This window comes from Aricia agestis, chromosome Z (assembly GCF_905147365.1).
Source record: "Aricia agestis chromosome Z, ilAriAges1.1, whole genome shotgun sequence".
NCBI lineage: Eukaryota > Metazoa > Arthropoda > Insecta > Lepidoptera > Lycaenidae > Aricia > Aricia agestis.
Genome location: NC_056428.1, coordinates 39,313,870 through 39,332,460, shown reverse-complemented (window position 1 = coordinate 39,332,460; position 18,591 = coordinate 39,313,870). Strand labels below are relative to the sequence as shown.

The 18,591-nt window shown below is 37.7% G+C and overlaps 1 protein-coding gene across 2 annotated transcripts in view; it reads left to right on the top strand.

Moving 5' to 3' along the window:
- Positions 1–17,799, top strand: part of LOC121739524 (proton-coupled amino acid transporter-like protein CG1139) — a 35,817-nt gene extending 18,018 nt beyond the window's left edge. For both annotated transcript variants that reach the window (XM_042132025.1, XM_042132024.1), the window contains exons 5-9: positions 232–438; positions 10,428–10,697; positions 12,081–12,259; positions 15,672–15,853; positions 17,387–17,799. In XM_042132025.1, coding sequence (XP_041987959.1) covers positions 232–438; positions 10,428–10,697; positions 12,081–12,259; positions 15,672–15,853; positions 17,387–17,679 — 1,131 coding nt within the window. In that variant the 3' untranslated portion in view covers positions 17,680–17,799. The remainder of the gene's footprint in view (positions 1–231; positions 439–10,427; positions 10,698–12,080; positions 12,260–15,671; positions 15,854–17,386) is intronic.
- The last annotated feature ends 792 nt before the right edge of the window (positions 17,800–18,591 follow it).

Sequence of the window (18,591 nt, the reverse complement as noted above, 5' to 3'; positions counted from 1 at the left end):
GCCGGATAGGCTATCTACAATTTATCTGACAGATACTTCATACTCTATCCGTCAAATAAGTTGTAGATAGCCTATCCGGCACTTATCAGTCAGTAGTGAAACAGGCCCTAAGTCTAGTTACGATATCATCCACAAATCACTCGCCCACTACTTGATATATTACTTATTCAACCGACCAAAAGGGGCATGTTTTATGTTCAGCTATATCTTACCTAATTCTTTGTCCCCCAGATCCGAGCCCAGTACGCCACCTGCAAGCACCAGAGAGTGCCCCTCCTGTCCTACACGGCGTCTGTGTCCGCCGCCCTTGCCATGGGTCCGCCTACCGTCCGCAAATGGACACGCTGCATGTCCCTCTGCGTGGACGTGTTCCTTGTAGTCTACCAGCTCGGCATCTGCTGTGTGTACATTGTGTTCATCGCAGACAATATTAAAAAGGTATGGCATGACAAGAAATCATCATCAGCAGGACGATTCACGACGACGCGGATTCGGAAACTTTACCGTGCGGTCATTGGTCAATGCCTGGCGCCGCGATCGTTTATTGGATGTCGCGCGATGACGGTTTCCGAATCCGAGTTGAATTGCGCATTGCGAATCAGGGCCCTGGTCTCTCTTCGTACTCTCAGCCATGTTAGAATAATAATTGATTGTCTACAGCAGTTATCCCCAACCCGCGGCCCGCCGAGGCTTTATCTGTGGCCCGCGTGATGTTAAACCATTTTGAAATTCACGCCCACGGGCAAAATAATATAGTCGTCGTGAAAGTCGTGAAATTTTTTCCATCGTTTTAATCGTTAATTTTGAAGAACGTTATTATTTAATCCTTAAAAAATGTTTGCTGCGGCCCTCGACACCAAGACAAAACCATATTTGCGGCCCGTACGGAAAAAAGGTTGGGGACCACTGGTCAACAGTAAGCTGCATGTTATGCGATGTCGATCATCGGTGATCACGAAAATATCCTTCCACTCATTCATAATAGCCTGTATTGGCTCATCATGAGCCAACATCGCGAGAATGACATAGATAATTTTTTTTTTTAATACTTTTCACGATCAATAGCATAGCATTTTTTATCAACTTATGCAATCAGCAATTATTATAATACGCATACGTCTAGTCGCACGCATACACACACCGCGCTGGAGTCTGGCAACGCCGCAGTACTGCGGTCGGAGTGGGGGTGTTAGTTTAATTTTCGGTTACGGAATTTCTTGATTCGGTCGTCGCGCTCAAAGCCCGCGATTAAAGTATAGTAAAAGGAGGGGAAGTAAGTTATCTTCATACAAAGGCACCGCGCGCGGCTTGTATGTGTGCGCCATAGTATCAATGCGTCGCCACGTACGGCACACAACAAAATCTCGGCCAGTTTTATTAGGCTGGTACCGCCGAGATTTTGTTGTGTGCCGTACGTGGCGACGCATTGATACTATGGCGCACACATACAAGCCGCGCGCGGTGGCTTTTGTATGAAGATGACTTACTTCCTCTCCTTTTACTATGATAAAAGCTATGCAATAGCTTACTTAATAGTTTTCTTAAGATCTGGTCATCTGTCATCAGACTCTATCTACTTATTAAAAAATAAAAATTGTTTCTTTGAACCTGAAATACAAATTCCTTATATAAATCTTTGGAGGTATTAAGTACCAGTTGTTAAACATACATACTACCTCTGTACTAAGTTTCGAACTCATTACTAGAGGACTTAGTAGTTTCTGAACACAGGAGGAGTTAATACTTACTTTGCTGTCATAATAGTGTTTGACTTTGTGGAAACTTTGCCACCAACTTAGTAATGATTGCTTTGGAATTATAACACAATTTTAGATAATATTCCTAAACTATAAATTACATAGTTAAGGACGTGAGTGGAAGAACCAGATAACAACATTTTGTAACAAAACGACAATTGCTAATTTTTACACAATTTTTTGAACCTAACTTACCTACTTCACCATCTGGCTAATTATATCTGACTACTTACCTGCTTGTTCCACTCACGTCTTCAATTGTGATAGTTTTCTTTCAGTTATTTACTACTAAAAAACTGAGCAAAGCTCGATTTCCCCGGATATTATACAGAAAAACATCCATTGAGCTAACTAGGAGATGCAAATTATAAGCCAAGGGTGTGGGTGAGCCACGATAATTCCACGTGAACATTTTTGCGCATTTATAATTAGGTGATATTAATATTATCAAAAAGATTTTATTGTGCATTAGATCATAATAATATTACGAGTATGTCCATAGCATCATCAAGATTTTCAGAAACCCTACATTTTACATACATGCAAAAAGGGAAGTTAATATGTTGCGATGAGAGATCTCTAAATAGTATAAAACAAAGTCGCTTTCCGTTGTCTGTATGTATGTGTGTATGTATGCTTAGATCTTTAAAACTACTCAACGGATTTTGATGCGGTTTTTTTTAATAGATTGAGTGTTTCAAGAGGAAGGTTTATATGTATAACATATGCATAATATGGTAGAGAAACACTGATAATTTTAGAGGTTTCTAATGTTATGTCGTAAATAAATTCATTTTTTTGCGTTTATATTGCAAACGCTGGCTAAACCCTACGAGATAGATCAAAATAATATACTACAGTATTGTACACCTTAATAAGGTAAACAAAAAAGTCCGCGATGGTATATGTCTATTTCTTAGGGATAACTCACAATAGCCATTTTTGTTCTTTACTTTTTACGAAAAATAATGGCTTATTTACGAAGCGATTTTAACAATTTACAACATTAACCCTTATCCAAATAAACATGTTTGGAAGCTAAGACATTAAATGTAGATTATAATTGTCTTTTGCACTATACAATTTCGATCAATACTTTAGAAGTTTTCAAACGTATAAACTTACGCGGAATCAAAAAATATGTCGCGCGGCGGCGGCCGAGGGACATAGCGGTTACGGCGGAACCGGCCGGGGGCTCTTAAGCTTCGGCTTATGTTATTGTAGTAGATAGTATATTTCGTCATTGTGTGGTTGTGCAGACGGTAATGCAGAGGAGCAACCATAGCGCTTTCTTTCAGATATTCATTGTTTCTGGTTCTTTGGTTTCTGAATTGTCGATAAAAATATATTTGACTTGGTTAGAAAAACGGACTTTTGTTTTTGCTTTGCGATTGGGTTATTTGTTGCTTTGTGGGTATTACTATACGATCATGCCTGGAAGACGTCGTCGTTCGAACATAGGTCGTAGTACAGTGAATGCCAAAAGAGCACGTTCAGCAAGAGATGAAGAATCGTCAACGGAACGTGAGACTCGCCTCAGCCAGAATAGTGATAGAAATCGGATACAGAGAGAAAGAGAATCGTCTGTAGAGCGTGAGGCTCGCCTCAGTCGGAAAAATGATAGAATTCGGATACAGAGAGAAAGAGAATCGTCTGTAGAGCGTGAGGCTCGCCTCAGTCGGAAAAATGATAGAATTCGGATACAGAGAGAAAGAGAATCGTCTGTAGAGCGTGAGGCTCGCCTCAGCCAGAATAGTGATAGAAATCGAATACAGAGAGAAAGAGAATCGTCTGTAGAGCGTGAGGCTCGCCTCAGCCAGAATAGTGATAGAAATCGAATACAGAGAGAAAGAGAATCATCTGTAGAGCGTGAGGCTCGCCTCAGCCAGGATAGGGATAGGTATCGAATACAGAGAGCAAGAAAATCATCCGCACAGACACATAGCAACACCGAACAAAACGAACAACCAAACAGCCACAGACCCGAGAGAGTAACTAATTCATGGGTAAATAAAGAAAATTCTGCCATTTTTTGCGAAACTTTTATCGTTTACGCAGCACAATAGGAAAAATCACCCGATTTTGAAACATTCTTCATTGGTGCTCCGCTTCTATTGGTCTTAGCGTGATAATATATTATAGGCTACATCCTACTAATATTATAAAGGCGAAAGTTTGTTTGGATGTATGGATGTGTGGATGTTTGTTACTCTTTCACGCAAAAACTACTGAACGGATTTTAATGAAACTTTACAATAATATAGCTTATACATCAGAATAACACATAGGCTACAATTTTAACCGACTTTCAAAATGGGGGAGGTGTTATGTTCGTTTTCTTATATTCAACGATTACTCCGCCGTATGTTACCCGATTTTTATATTCACAAAAGTGGTGATCTGATGAAGGATCTATAAGTAATCGAGGGAACTCCTCAAAACTTTTAAGGAAACGTGTGGTGACTTCGGTTTCGTGAGAAGTATTCTAAGCATATGCTACCAACAAGTAAGATTTTGCACCGAGATATACCTGGTATACCGTGGTTCGGAAGGTGCTGAGAGAACTCCTGATTCTTTATAGATACAAGTTTGGGAGTTTCGGCGTTGTTTTAAGAACAGGAACCATATGCTACTATGCAAATTACATTCATCATCATCATCATCATCATCACCATACCATATTATACCATTTCATAGTCTTTTAGATCGAGACTCGAGTTTGTCGAGCGATAATTAAAAAAAAATCTTTATTTTATTTCTAAAAATAGTTTGACGACCTCTGTGGCTCAGTGGTGAGCGCGTTGGTAGCTCAAGCCGGAGGTTGCGGGTTCAAATCCCGCCGACGGAACAAAAAGTTTTCAAAGTTCCTGGGTCATGGATGTGTATTAAATATGTGTATCATATAATAAAAATCTTAAATATATGTATAGTTTAAAAGTATTAAATATATTTCCATTGTCTGGTACCTGTAACACAAGTCCATCAGGTACTTACCACGGGGCCAGACTGACGTGGTGTGAAGCGTCCATAGATAAAAAAAATCTATACCTACCTAATATAATAACATTGAAGAGTATGTTTGCTTGAACGCGTCAATCTCAGGAACTACAGGTCCGATTTAAAAACTTATCTCAGTGTTAGATTGATCATTTATCGAGTAAGACTATAGGCTATATTATATAATATATTATCACGCTAAGACTAATACGACCGAAGAAACTCAGGAAAATGCGGGAAAAACAGGGAAAATATTTTTTATGGGAAAATGTACGGTTTCTGTAAAATTCCTAATTTACGCGGGCGAAGCCGCGCGGGACATCTAGTTTTAAATAAATCTACTTCTTCTTGAATTTTTTACCACTTCGTCCGAGATAGCAACAATTACAATATAATAATATTATATCCTCTATTTAGAGCAGTCGAGTTACGTAGAGTGTTCGCGGACGCCAATAGAGCCCTCTCAGTACGATATTAATATTTATTAGCAATTGCATGTAGAGTCTGCAATATTATTATCTTTTGAGTTCTATTAATTGAAGGGGCTTTGTACAGGCTTTCTTGAATTATTTTTAACACTGTTTTATATTGACGGTCTAAAATATATTATTATTATATTTTTGCTGTTATACAGGGTGTAACAAAACTAAGTGATAATACATAAATATTAATTAGTACATAAATAGTAACTAGTTTTGTTACACCCTATGGACAGAGCCTATAGATTATACCTTTGTACCATGTTCGGAAAATGTTCCATTTTTAAAAACAAATGCCAATTTTTATTTCTGTTCAGAAAATTCTATTTAATTTTTACTCGTTCCATTTTTGGAAACAAAGGCCAATTAAAAATCTATATTTTCTACTTTTCCATCAGCGTCATTCACAATAATTTATGCTGGAAAAAGGGCTAAAATAATTAAAAATTAAAAAGCTTCTTCAGCAAAATAAATTCACAAAAAATATTATATTTCTTTAAACTCTAGTTAGCATTGTATTTTCCGTTTGTAATACTAGCGCTAAGAATTTACTAAGACAAAGGTATTTTTAAACTATCTGTCGTGCTCATTATATTAGTACGCTTGGCCTGACCGAGTTTAAGCCTATGCTACTTTGAGTTTGTTTAGAGATATATTAATTCTATACAGTCCCATGATTACGACTAATATGGTGTCAGTTTGATGTCCCTTATACTTTAAGGACATTTACAGAGGTATAATGATGATGACGAAGCTTCCTCTAAGTATACCTATATGCCTATATCACACTGACAAGATATTATTAGGAATATATTGCCACATAATTTGTCTAAATCAGATCAGTAATTTCAGCGCTACTGTGCAACAAACATACATAATATACTGATAATACCATACTTCCGTTCGTCTCTACTCTCTGCCTCAGATTGTGATCTATTGACACCTTATTAAAAAAAGCGATGACTCTCTCTGGTCTACTGTTCAGAGAATGTTACGAATAATAAAATCAATGTTACGAATAATAAAATCGTAGCTTAAAGGTACCATCGAAGAAATTGATTCATAGACAGTTGACGGACCTACGTCACTTGGTCAAATTATGTCAATTCAATGTTAATCGTGATCTGTCGGCTGGGTTTACCACAACGCGATCAAATTACATAGGTCCGCAATCTGCCTATGAATCAATTTTGCCACTATCTTTTATTTTCGTCGCAGTCGGATAAAGGAATCAGTTAATTTGCTCTACCTACGCTACGTCGCGCGTCGCCAATTGAAGCCCAAAACTTCCTCAGTTACTAGCCCCTCAGCCAGATTTGTTCCGCGACAAATGGACTATTATGGGCACGACCGATATAGATATGCAGTTGTGCTATGAACAATCATCGTTAATAACAGGATGCTGTGGTGTACACTGTACAGGGTGACGTGAAAATCTTTGAAAACTTCCAAGTGGATAAAGCCACATGAATGTAATAGGAAATGGCATTTACTTATTCCCGATTTTAATTTTATAAAAATTAGTTTGAAAACAAATTAGCATTAGTTCCCGAACCGGTGGTAGGCCCCTTAGTAACGACGTTCGGAAACATTTTTGTAAAAAAATTACTCTGAATAAAAATTATTTTGATTTATTTTTCATTTTAAAACTTAATGTTTAAAAATCACTCGTATTATAATCGAGTTCCTCGCTTTTAAAATTGCTGTATTTCTCCTTCACTTGATACAGTTGCGGAGCAAGAACTAAATTTGATGTGGGCAAGATTTATTTTGCGAAGCCCCTTGATGGATGACGCAAGAGGAAGAATTTTCTTGAGAGAAAGAATTTTTTGAAACTCAAATTTATATTAACAAAAATTTGAAACTTCATAGAAAGGGGTTTTAATGATTTGATGTTGATAAGCGTGCTGGCAATTTACGGTAGAAGCGATTGTGCGATGATTAGACTAATCACAATGCAATCTAGCCTGATAAGCGTCAGTGTATTAAGGCTCCAAGATTCTTTGTGAGACTGACGGCCACACTTAGATTTAATTATTACTTAACTTGACGAACTTGACACAAGTTCCATACATTTTCTGTCCAAATCTTCATAAAATTAAATTAATATAATTAACTAGACGACGCTCGCAACAACTACGATGAAATGTAAACTATCATGTAGCCTTGTGCATGTCCTTTCTCGGGACTCCAAGTGTCACCAAATTTCAGCAAAATTGGCCGTGAAGAGGTAAAAGACAAACAGACATACACACTATCGCATTTATAATAATATTAGTATGGATTATTATATTATCTTTGAGTGCGGCGAGTAAAATCACCCTTTATAATGGGGTCACCGATCGTCCTCGGTCGCGTCGCTCATCGTTGCGTCTTGGCTGTTGTACACGCCTTCACGTGCATGATGCATCTACAAACGGACAGACATATCCTTGATATAGAGTTACAGAGCTGTAGACTTCACGTCATAGATTTTAAAATTGTGCTCTTGTTATTAATGAAGTAAAACTTCTCTACGCACGCTTGACTTGGGAAGTAAGCTGGCAAATGCGTGACGTGCTACGAAAAGTGTAATCGGGTGAGGCGAACGGAGAGGTGTGCGCGCACATCATCTTCTTCTTTTTAGGGTTCCGTACCCAAAGGGTAAAAACGGACTATTACTGAGACTTCGATGTCTGTCCGTCTGTCTCCAGGCTGTAACTCAAGTACTGCTACAGCTAGACTTCTGAAATTTTCATAGATTATGTATTTCTGTTGCCGCTATAACAACATTTAAAACAAAATAAAATAAATATTTACGGGGGCTCCCGGATACGACAAACGTGATTTTTTTGTAATTTTAGCTCGTAATGGTAATGGTAGCAGGTAGGCACTTGAAATACTCACAATATTCTTAATTATTATATTTGTGCTAACTTTAATAATAAAATTAAAATAAAATAAATTATTGAGCGAAAGTTGGCAAAAAATGTGTTTTTTGTATGGGAGCCCTCCCAACGTGGCCTAAATGTTGCATAATTTAGTGGAATTGATAGTATTGATTATATTTATGTAGTAATTATGTTATAAAAGTTGTGTAAAATGTTACTCCTTTTTGCGCTTCCTTTTTAAAAGAGCTCGTATTTCAATATCTTAATGGAATGCTCAAAGAGGGAATTAAGTTTAGCGAACAAGATAATTGGAAACGCGATGAAAAGACAACTTCGCTCGGAGCGGCAATTCCATAAAGACGTGGCATAATATTTAAACGAATTGTGGTTCTACTTTATTGGTTTTCTGACTTATAAGGGTTGATTCAGACCGCAACGCGACGCGTAGATGCATTTCTAAAATATGGATTTGACAGATTCGCAATGGGGATTGTCCATTTTTTTTTTTTGATCATTACAAAAACATTTCGAGGAATAAGGTCAGTGATCGTTTTTCTGTATATAAACGAAAAAAATACCCATCAGTTACATATATTTTTGAACAAATACGTTTAACCTTTGTTTGACCTTCAATGGCGTTAAATTAGCAATAAATTCGACCAACATTACGTTTCGAACTTTTGGTAAGCTTCTGGTATAAGCTTTCACATAATGAGAACTTGCATTTGACGAACCAGCCATTATAAATAAGATTGAAAGGAAATTTAAAACATATGCAGAGGTCAATTGGCGGCCGATGATGACGTCAGAGCGAAACTTTAAAAATTTATTGAGAAAAAACTAGCCAATGAATTTCAAAATTATTTAATTTATATTCTTAAAATACCCTATTTTAACGAAAAAAAAAATATAAAAAGTGCATGTGATTTTTTTGGACAATCCCCATTGAAATCTATCAAATCCATACTTGCGGTCTGAATTGACCATAAATTTCGTGAGGGCCGTCACTGAGTCGATTATTATGAAATCTTAAACCTTTAAGTGTAAGTACTCACATACGGTTTGGCTCGATCGAGCAATCACGTAGAGTAAAAGCAACGGCTCGGGCTTTCGTCCACATATTCAGTACTAGCTGTTGCCCGCGACTTCGTCCGCGTGGACTTCAGTTTATAGCGCGCGATGTCAACAAAATTGGTGTCAAAAGCTTTTATAGAAAAACCCTGGTAACGCTTAAATCAAAACAGCTGTGCAGTGTGCACATAATATTTCAATATTTTCACCCCCTTACAACCCTTTTTTCCAGTAAAAAAGTAGCCTTTCTCAGGCTTTAGACTATCTGTATAAAAAAAAATCATTACAATCTGTTCGGTAGTTTTGGCGTGAAAGCGAGACAGACAGACAGACAGAGATACTTTCGCATTTATAATATTAGTATAGATTGCTCGATAGTTTTACTCCATTTCTAAGGAAATTAGCTGTACGACTAATAAAAACTAAGGAAGAGTAACTGGGTCAAAAATTTGTAAAGCCGTCGCGCGCATGCGAGCCACACGGTGGTTTTTGCTTGATGTCGAGTAAAACTATCGAGCAAAACCGTATATGAGTACTTAGCATTAAACCGTTTTGCTCTTTACATGTCTACAAACTATTCCTCTATCAAAAATAAGGAGGTTCAAACAAAATAGTGTGTCAGAAGTTACTACATAAATACTTAGTTACGCTCTATTGCCTGTTGTCACTAGATTATCACTAATATGCGATAAGTTATATAATAGTACCTACTAGCGTAAACAAGAAATGGATAAGTCTTTTTTTTTTTTTTATGAAATAAAAAGAGCAAACGGGTCACCTGATGGAAAGCAACATCCGTCGCCCATAGACACTCGCAGCATCAGAAGAGCTGCAAGTGCGTTGCCGGCCTTTTAAGAGGGAATAGGGTAATAGGAGAGGGAAGGGAAGGGAATAGGGGAGGACAGAGAAGGGAATAGGGTAGGGGATTGGGCCTCCGGTGAACTCCCTCACTCGGCGAAACACGGCGCAAGCGCTGTTTCACGCCGGTTTTCTGTGAGAACGTGGTATTTCTCCGGTCGAGCCGGCCCATTCGTGCCGAAGCATGGCTCAAAAAGTCTTTAATCAGAACTGTCCCTAAGAATGAATCGTCAGACAAAACATAAAATTATTATTAATTTAGTCTTCGGCCGTAAACGTAGCAATTAAGCATAGCTAATATACCATCCTTCTCAAAAGTTTTTAATTAGTATTTGATAATGTCTTTGAGCTTTTACTATGCACCTATAGTTGAAAGTGATCCATTTCTCTTTCAGATCGTAGATCCCTACTACGTGATGGCTGTGGAGGTCCACATGCTGATCATCCTGGGTCCACTGATAGCGTTCAACTTGATACCAAGTCTAAAGATCCTGGCTCCGTTCTCCGCTTTGGCCAACGTCTTGACGCTAATTGGTATTGCCATCATCATCTACTTCCTGCTGTCAGGGAAGAAGTCAGAGGAACCTCTCGACTTGTGGGGATCGTATGCGAACTACCCACTTTTCTTCGGAACTACACTCTTCGCTTTGACGGCTGTTGGTGTGGTAAGTGTATGTGATTAACTGATTATTTAGGTACTACATAGATGGCGCAACGAACAAAACTCGTGCTCTCGCCCGTGAACCGTACATTTTTCCGGGATAAAAAAGTATGTAATTTCCCGGTTCATCAAAATCGGATTAACAGTCGTGAGAAGGTAACATGCAGACAGAATTTAGCATTTAAATTATTAGTATGGATATGAACATCTTCATTGGTACGTGCTATAATAGGTTTACTGATTAATTATAACTCTACGGACTACGACTATGGACTGTTCTTAGAAATGTAAGTTTTTTGCTAAAACAACATTAAAATACATTACCTACTTTAAATAGAAACGTCATTTTAATAAAAAACCATAAAGTTAATATTCCTAGCGGAATAGAGCAACAATCTCGAGCTGTCAAACGAAACTAAAATTGGTTTTCATCTGTGTGAAAAATATTTAATTATGTGTACGTATACAATTACACAAGCATGATTGAACATGAGTTCTATGAGATTAAATTGTCAACATGCGGCATGTGCCGACTGGACGTCAAAAATTCAGTGCTGCTGTCATGTATCACACGTCTCTTTTTACCACGCAGTGTTACTGATAGCGACATCTCGCTTGCTTGGGCCTTTATTTCTCTATTCCGCTAGATATATTAACTAAAACTAAGGTTGCTGAAATCTGTGACAGGCTACAGCTCTTTTTGAAGTAGGTCAAACTTTTTCATGTAAATTAGTCTACTTTTAAAACCGTTTGAGCTAATTATGAAGGGCTGAAAGATTTTGCGAACATTCGCATAAAAGGAATTCATTAGAAGCAAATTACAATTAGTTTTAAATTAGATTCTTCTTTTTTCTTTATACCAAAATAATTACACATTCCTTCATGATTTTGAATGTAGACATTTCTTTATTCTGTTATTAAAATAAACATTTCTGAACTAATGGCCAGCTGAATATATTATTCAAATGATTTCATAAAATAATGATATTATGGCTTTGGCCTTTTTTCAGGATTACCTCTACAAGGTTTAACAAAACATATTGATAATAATATTTTAGGGTTTGACGTATGTATGTGTCCCTTATGTAGAGTTCACTGTGAAAGTAGCAACGCTGAAAGACCAAATTTTTCATGAATTTGCCCATACAAAAGTAAAAATGTATTTCTTCTTCAGCGCTGCACCTTTCACAGTTAACTCTATATAAAGGAGACTCATACACTAAAGTATTATCACTTCGTTTGGTTACAACTTACACCCAACATCAAGCTGATGATAACAATACCGAAACTCATACAAATTGTACTGATAATGATAATGGTGTAGCTCATAAGAATAATCTTGATAATGATAATGATGTAGCATCTAATATCGATAATGATTTAACAGGTAGTAGCGGTAGAGAACAACATGAAGACACCGAAAGCGTTCGGCAAGCCGTGCGGTGTCCTCAACACGGCTATGACGATCATCGTGGCGTTATACATATCAGTTGGTGCGATCGGCTACGTGTTCTGCACGTCGACGTGTAGTGACTCCATTACGCTGGATCTGCCTAAGGATAGCCCGTGAGTTCTAAGTGAAAACTTATTAGCTACGTTATGCTATTTTAGCTATGGCATAGCTTTTACCGCGCCCAAAGCGTGGCGACCGAATCACGTCGTTTCATTTCGGCAGACTCCGGATCGGTGTGGCTCGGGGTGCTTCGGTGCTATGCTATTGCATAGCTCTACCGCGGCAGTACCGGAATGCCACATGTATTTTTGGAACGAAGTTCCTTATCGTGCGTTCGGCGTAAGTCTAAAGGCTAGACAGAACGATATTTGACCTTGATTTGACCTCGACACTTTTTTATTAGTACCTGCATGTTAGGGGCAGAGCGCGTTGATAGTAAGTATTCCTGTGCGTCAACTATATTGCGTATTTTAAAATAAATAGCGACGCGTTGTTAGTATTCCTAGGCGTCAACAGATGGCGTGTTTATTTAAATATTTTTTTGAGTGTATAATATGTATGTACTATGTATACAGGTTTTTTGAACATAAGAAAAACCTTCGTTCCATTCGGGTGTCCCTTGACACCTCTCAAGTTTTTTATAAAATTAGGGGGCAAATGAGAAAACAGGTTACCTGATGGAAAGCAACTACCGTCGCCCATGGACACTTGCGATATCAGAAGGTTGCAATTGCGTTGCCGGCGAGGGACTATAGGCTCTCTTCTTGAAGGTTTGCAGGTCGTATTGGGCCGGAAATACTGCTGGCCACAGTTTTTTCTAGAGTTTTACTGCCCGAATTTATTTTCTATTGACGGCAGGGGCGGATCTTGAATTTGTGGGGCCCTGGGCTAATACTGCTTAGGGGTCCTACCTAATTACTCAACTAATTGCTATTTTGACAAAATACTGTTTTCTGTAGTGATGTAGGTATATTCTATAATAATAATATTATAAAGCGGAAGAGTTTGTTATTTAGTTTGTTTGTTTGTTTGAACGCGCTAATCTCAGGAACTACTGGTTTGATTAGAAAAATTATTTCAGTGTTAGATAGTCCATTTATCGAAAAAGTCAATGGGCTATATTTTATCACGCTACGACTAATAGGAGCGAAGAAATAGAGGAAAATGTTGAAAAAACGGGAGGACATTAAATAATTTAATAATAAGCCCTTTTGTGCTACGTCAAACCCAACCGACTAACATTGAATTGACATAAGCCGACCAAACGACGTAGGTCCATCAACTGCCCAGGAATCAATTTCCTTGATGGTACATGCGAAATCGGTCTCGGGATACACGTGTCCGAATATTGACCTTGTAGCAAATAGGTCAAATCATATTGAGGATAGGGTTATTACGTGGGAAAGCTTCAGGATTAAATTGGGTTGGACCTACTCGGCCGGATGTCTGATGGACTATTAGGGTTTTAGAAATGCTAGCCTAGTAAATGTGAATTGTGAATATCGAAGTTCTATAACTCTAATTATAATAATTAGAGCCAATTAGAGCTATAGAACTTGGTAAAGTCAAATATTATTATTTGACTTGACTAAGTATCCTGAATCCTGATCCTTAATTATTGAATGGCCAGGGTGCTTAGTCAAATTGCGTCTGTTAGTTTCAACGGCGCAGCTACGAAAAATCTATAGATCGCAAGCGCTATCTCAGTGGGCTTGCAATAGTATTGAACAATTCAGTTGACAATAAGATTGAAAGCGTTCAATATTATTACCCTAGGCCTACAAATAATAAAAACTAAGGAAAAGTAACTCCGTCAAAAAACATGCTCCACAATACTTGTCAAAAAAGTGTACCTTAGGTACACATTTCAATACATTTGCAATAATATTTAGGTGACCTTGAGCGGTACTAGGCTGACGTTACATGACAGATCAAAAGGAACCAAATTTAAAACTGTAATAGTATGGGAGTTACGATTCCTTAGTTTTTATTATTCGTAGCCCTAGGCACAATAAAATTGATCGTCTAGGGGCCCGCTAAGCGATGCGTTATGACAAATGCCATACAGATTTATTTATCCAACTTCGCCATTTTAACTGTCAAATACAATTATTGACTGAGTGAGTAGTCTGGTTAAGTGATTTCTATTTAGCAGCGACTTATCATCATAATAGGCGGCGGCCCATTTCATGATCTATAAAAAACACACGCTAGTCGTAGGGCAGATTGAAATTGATGATTAAAGAATGACCCATCGTTTGAGATTCTGTATGTACTTACTTCAATATCGAATATATTTATACACACGTGACTAGTCCGTTGAGAAAAACCACGCGTGTAAAGGATTTTCACACGAAACGCGTCTAGGTACTTTAATTTTTCACAAAGTCCTCACTTATACGTGTACTTTAATATTTGATAATAATTTTAAAATAAAATAAAAAATTAAGGGGGGCTACGATACAAAAACACAATTTTTGGCCTACTTTTGCTGTATAATGATACGGAACCCTTCGTGCGTGAGTCCGACCCGCACTTAGCCAATTATTTAAATATAATCTACTATTAGTTTTCTATTTTTTTTCTTTTTTCTCTGAAATAAATTATTTTTGACAAGCACCGGCATGGGCGTACCGAGGGGGGGGCAGCCGCTCTCAACTGGATCATGTTGACGTCCTTACTAAGTATTTTATCTGGTAATTTTATCTATAAAAATTAAAAATAAGACAACGAATTTTTGCCATTTGTCTGCAATACAATATTTTTACAACTAAAAAACAACAACTTATGAAAAATCTGATTTGCCCCCCCCTGGCCCATAACCTGGGTAATTTCTAAATCTAAAATCTGTGCAGCCGACAGATTGCAATAATAATCTGGAATTGATGTGATCCGACGAAATGACGTTGGTCCGTCAACTGCCTATGATATCATGAATCAATTTCTTCTATGGTTTCTCTCTTGACGTTGCCTGCGATGCCGGGACCGCATTCCGTGTGGAAACTCCTTCACATTGAATCAATTGTTCTACGTCACATATATTTATATCAGTAGAACGAGCGTTCAATCAGCGATGACATTCCGACAGCTGCCATAATTAATATGCATACAGAAACCCAAGACGACGCGAGGTTATCAGTTATCACACGAATAAAATATTGTGGTTAGATGACCATGGTCCTATGTGTATTTTTTCAGATTCATTTTAAAATTATTCACCTCTTTCCCTATTCGGCTTATCCACGTTAGCCCACAATATTCAAATGCCAAGATGGCCCCATACAAGCGATAGCCAATGAGCCTAGGGTAATTACTAAGATTAGTCACGATTGACTTCGATTGGGTATGCTGTAGACAGCTTCACAATCTTGGTGACAATAACAGCTATTATGAGTAGATATCATGAGTTTGATTTCACCATATTAAAAAATGTCGACAAAACTGATAGACGGTGGGTATTTATTTAGTAACCGTTACTTGGTTTTAAGGTCCCAATAATTTACATACTCATAACTTCTTTTTCAGTCTAGCAGTAACGGTGATAGTGATGATGGCGGTGGCCATCTTTATCAGTTACGGTCTCCAATGCTATGTGCCGGTCGAGGTGCTGTGGAAGAACTACCTGCTGCCACGACTTGAGGACGCGTCGCCGAAACGCAAGCGCATCTGGGAGTACGGCCTGCGTATTGTGCTGTGCTTGCTGACCTGTAAGTGCTGTATAATCTATATATATCAAACTCAAAGGTGACATGGTGATCTATCAACGCACAGCCTAAACCACTGAACCGATCGGGCTGAAATTTGGCATGCAGGTAGATGTTATGACGAAGGCATCCGCTAAGAAAGGGTATATGGACTGTATTTTGATGGGTATAATGTATATACTATGGGAGATACTTTGAGTCCCAGGAAAGGGATACATTTACTGACTCCATTATACAAGTACGTTGGATATAAGATACCCAGCTGTTTTTTGTGCCTATTTGAAGCGGAATCAGCGCCCCCAATGCGGGGGAAGAGAACTAAATCTGACGTAACTTGTAAATGGCCGCTCAATCGCTATTGGTTGTAGAAATCAAAGAGAATAATATAATCACTACGTTGGTAGAAACTAGTATTAGTTACAGCTATCAGCGCCAATATGGCGACTTTTAAACGTCATGTTCACGTCAGCGGAATCAGCGCCCCAAAGCAGAATCAGCGCCCCAAAGCGGAATCAGCGCCCTCGCATTGGGGCGCTGATTCCGCTTCAAATAGGCACAAAAAACAGCTGTCATTTCAAAGGGTATCATAGGTCCAGCGTACTTGTATAATGGAGGTCAGTGGATACATTTAATCACGGAAAATGTACAGTTTCCATACAATAAACCAAAATTTAGCGCAAATAAATAATAGAAGTATGACTTACACCCGTATCATTAGTCGTTTCCTCGAGATTTCCTTCACTCGACTCTACCCACATAAAGTATTGAGGTTTTGTCTACGAATAATAAAAACTAAGGAAAAGTAACTCCGTCAAAAAACATGCTCCACAATACTTGTCAAAAAAGTGTACCTTAGGTACACATTTCAATACATTTGCAATATTTAGGTGACCTTGAGCGATACTAGGCTGACGTTGCATGACAGATCAAAAGGAACCAAATTTAAAACGGTACTGGTATGGGAGTTACGATTCCTTAGTTTGAGATTGAGGTTGAGTCGAGTGGGGAAAATTTCGAGAAAACGACTAATGATATGGGCGTTAATAACAATAATAATAAGTTATTTATTTCAGACTAAGACCATAATTTGTTAAAAATTAACCCCCCTTCTTACCGGCTAGGTCTTCTGTGTGTGTATTAAAATAAAAGAAGTTAACAGTTGTCCTATGCGAAAAACCTTTATACAAAGATAGCAAAAAAGGATATGGGCGAATAGCCCATAGACGGCCCCAAATAACATAAAAAAACGGTTGTCCTATAATTATATAGTGGATAGGTATATTAATTTGATAGTGGATCCCCTACACCCAAATTAAGAGCAACAGCTACATCGTGTAGTAGCACTGAGCTCATACTGTAGTCAGTAACAATCCCAGTACCACTTTAGATTATTCAGACCTATTTTCTGAGTATCTCTAAGATATTTATGTTATCAGCATAAAGTTTCTGTGAATGGTAAAATGGTAGATGGTAGATTTATCTCAAAAACCATCACCCTGAATACAATTTTGATTAACATTCTATATTATTTTCCAGTTATATTGGCCGTGTCGGTGCCTCGGCTGGGTCTCTTCATATCCCTGTTCGGAGCCCTCTGCCTCTCCGCTTTGGGCATCTGTTTCCCTGTCATGATGGACGTGTTCACCATCTACACCAAACCAGACAGCGCCAGAAAGCGGTTCATATACATCAAGAGCATTATACTCTTCTTCATTGGACTCATTGGGCTTGTGGCGGGAACGTATACAGCGTTACGAAGCATAATATTGTCCTTTCAACCGCAAGCTGTTGCAGCTATCGCCAACGCCACAGCAGACGTGCCCGAGTGACGACATTAGCTGTGTTCCTAAGTGCCTTGCGTGAAGGTTCGTGCTTTATAGGCTTGTCTATTTATTTGAATGTCATATGTATGAATTAGTAAATTGTATAAATAAATGTGATTTTATCTTTGTGTGTGTTTATTGCCTTGTGATTCGTGAGGTTCACATGTGTTCTATAATTTTCAAAAGAAATATGTAATATGGAAAATTTTACCGTATATTTTAATTGCCTCGTCTAGTCTTAAAAAATTGGTTCTTATTTGCATGTGTAGATTGAAAATGGAAAAGGAAGTAAGATATTACAAAGAGTAGTTAGGCTGCTCGTCTAATAAGATTTCGTCCTAGTAGGACGAGTTTCCAGATATCATTGTTTAGCATGTGTATCATCCGGAATCTCGAAGTTAATAATTTTTATGACTTTATAGTCAAAAGTGAGTATTGATTTTTCAAAATACAAGTAAGTACATAGATTAAGATAATTAACAAGAAGTAAGATGTACAGGGGGAAGGTAAAATGTAATGAAAAGTAAAATTATACCATAGAGTAATAAATAATATAAAATATGTATGGCTGGTCTCTGATTATACGCTCTATTACTTGATGTTGGTAGTAGTTATAGTTTCTTTTAGTAGTTTCAAGTATTTTATAATTTCTAAAAGTAATCAAACGATGAAATATTTTTTTAATACTAAACGAGCATCGCTAAGTTTTATTTCAATATCATAGTACGATTGCATCTAGCTTGTAGTGAGCCACTGCAAATGTAAGTTAATAATATTATAGTTATTAAATCATACCTTGAAAAGGAATTTAAAATATTTGCACTGTTCACTCGCATTAACTTAACTACATAGGTACATCTAATATATTATTGTGATGCTCGCCAGGTTTCAGCTACTCAGGGTAGAATGAAAAGCATG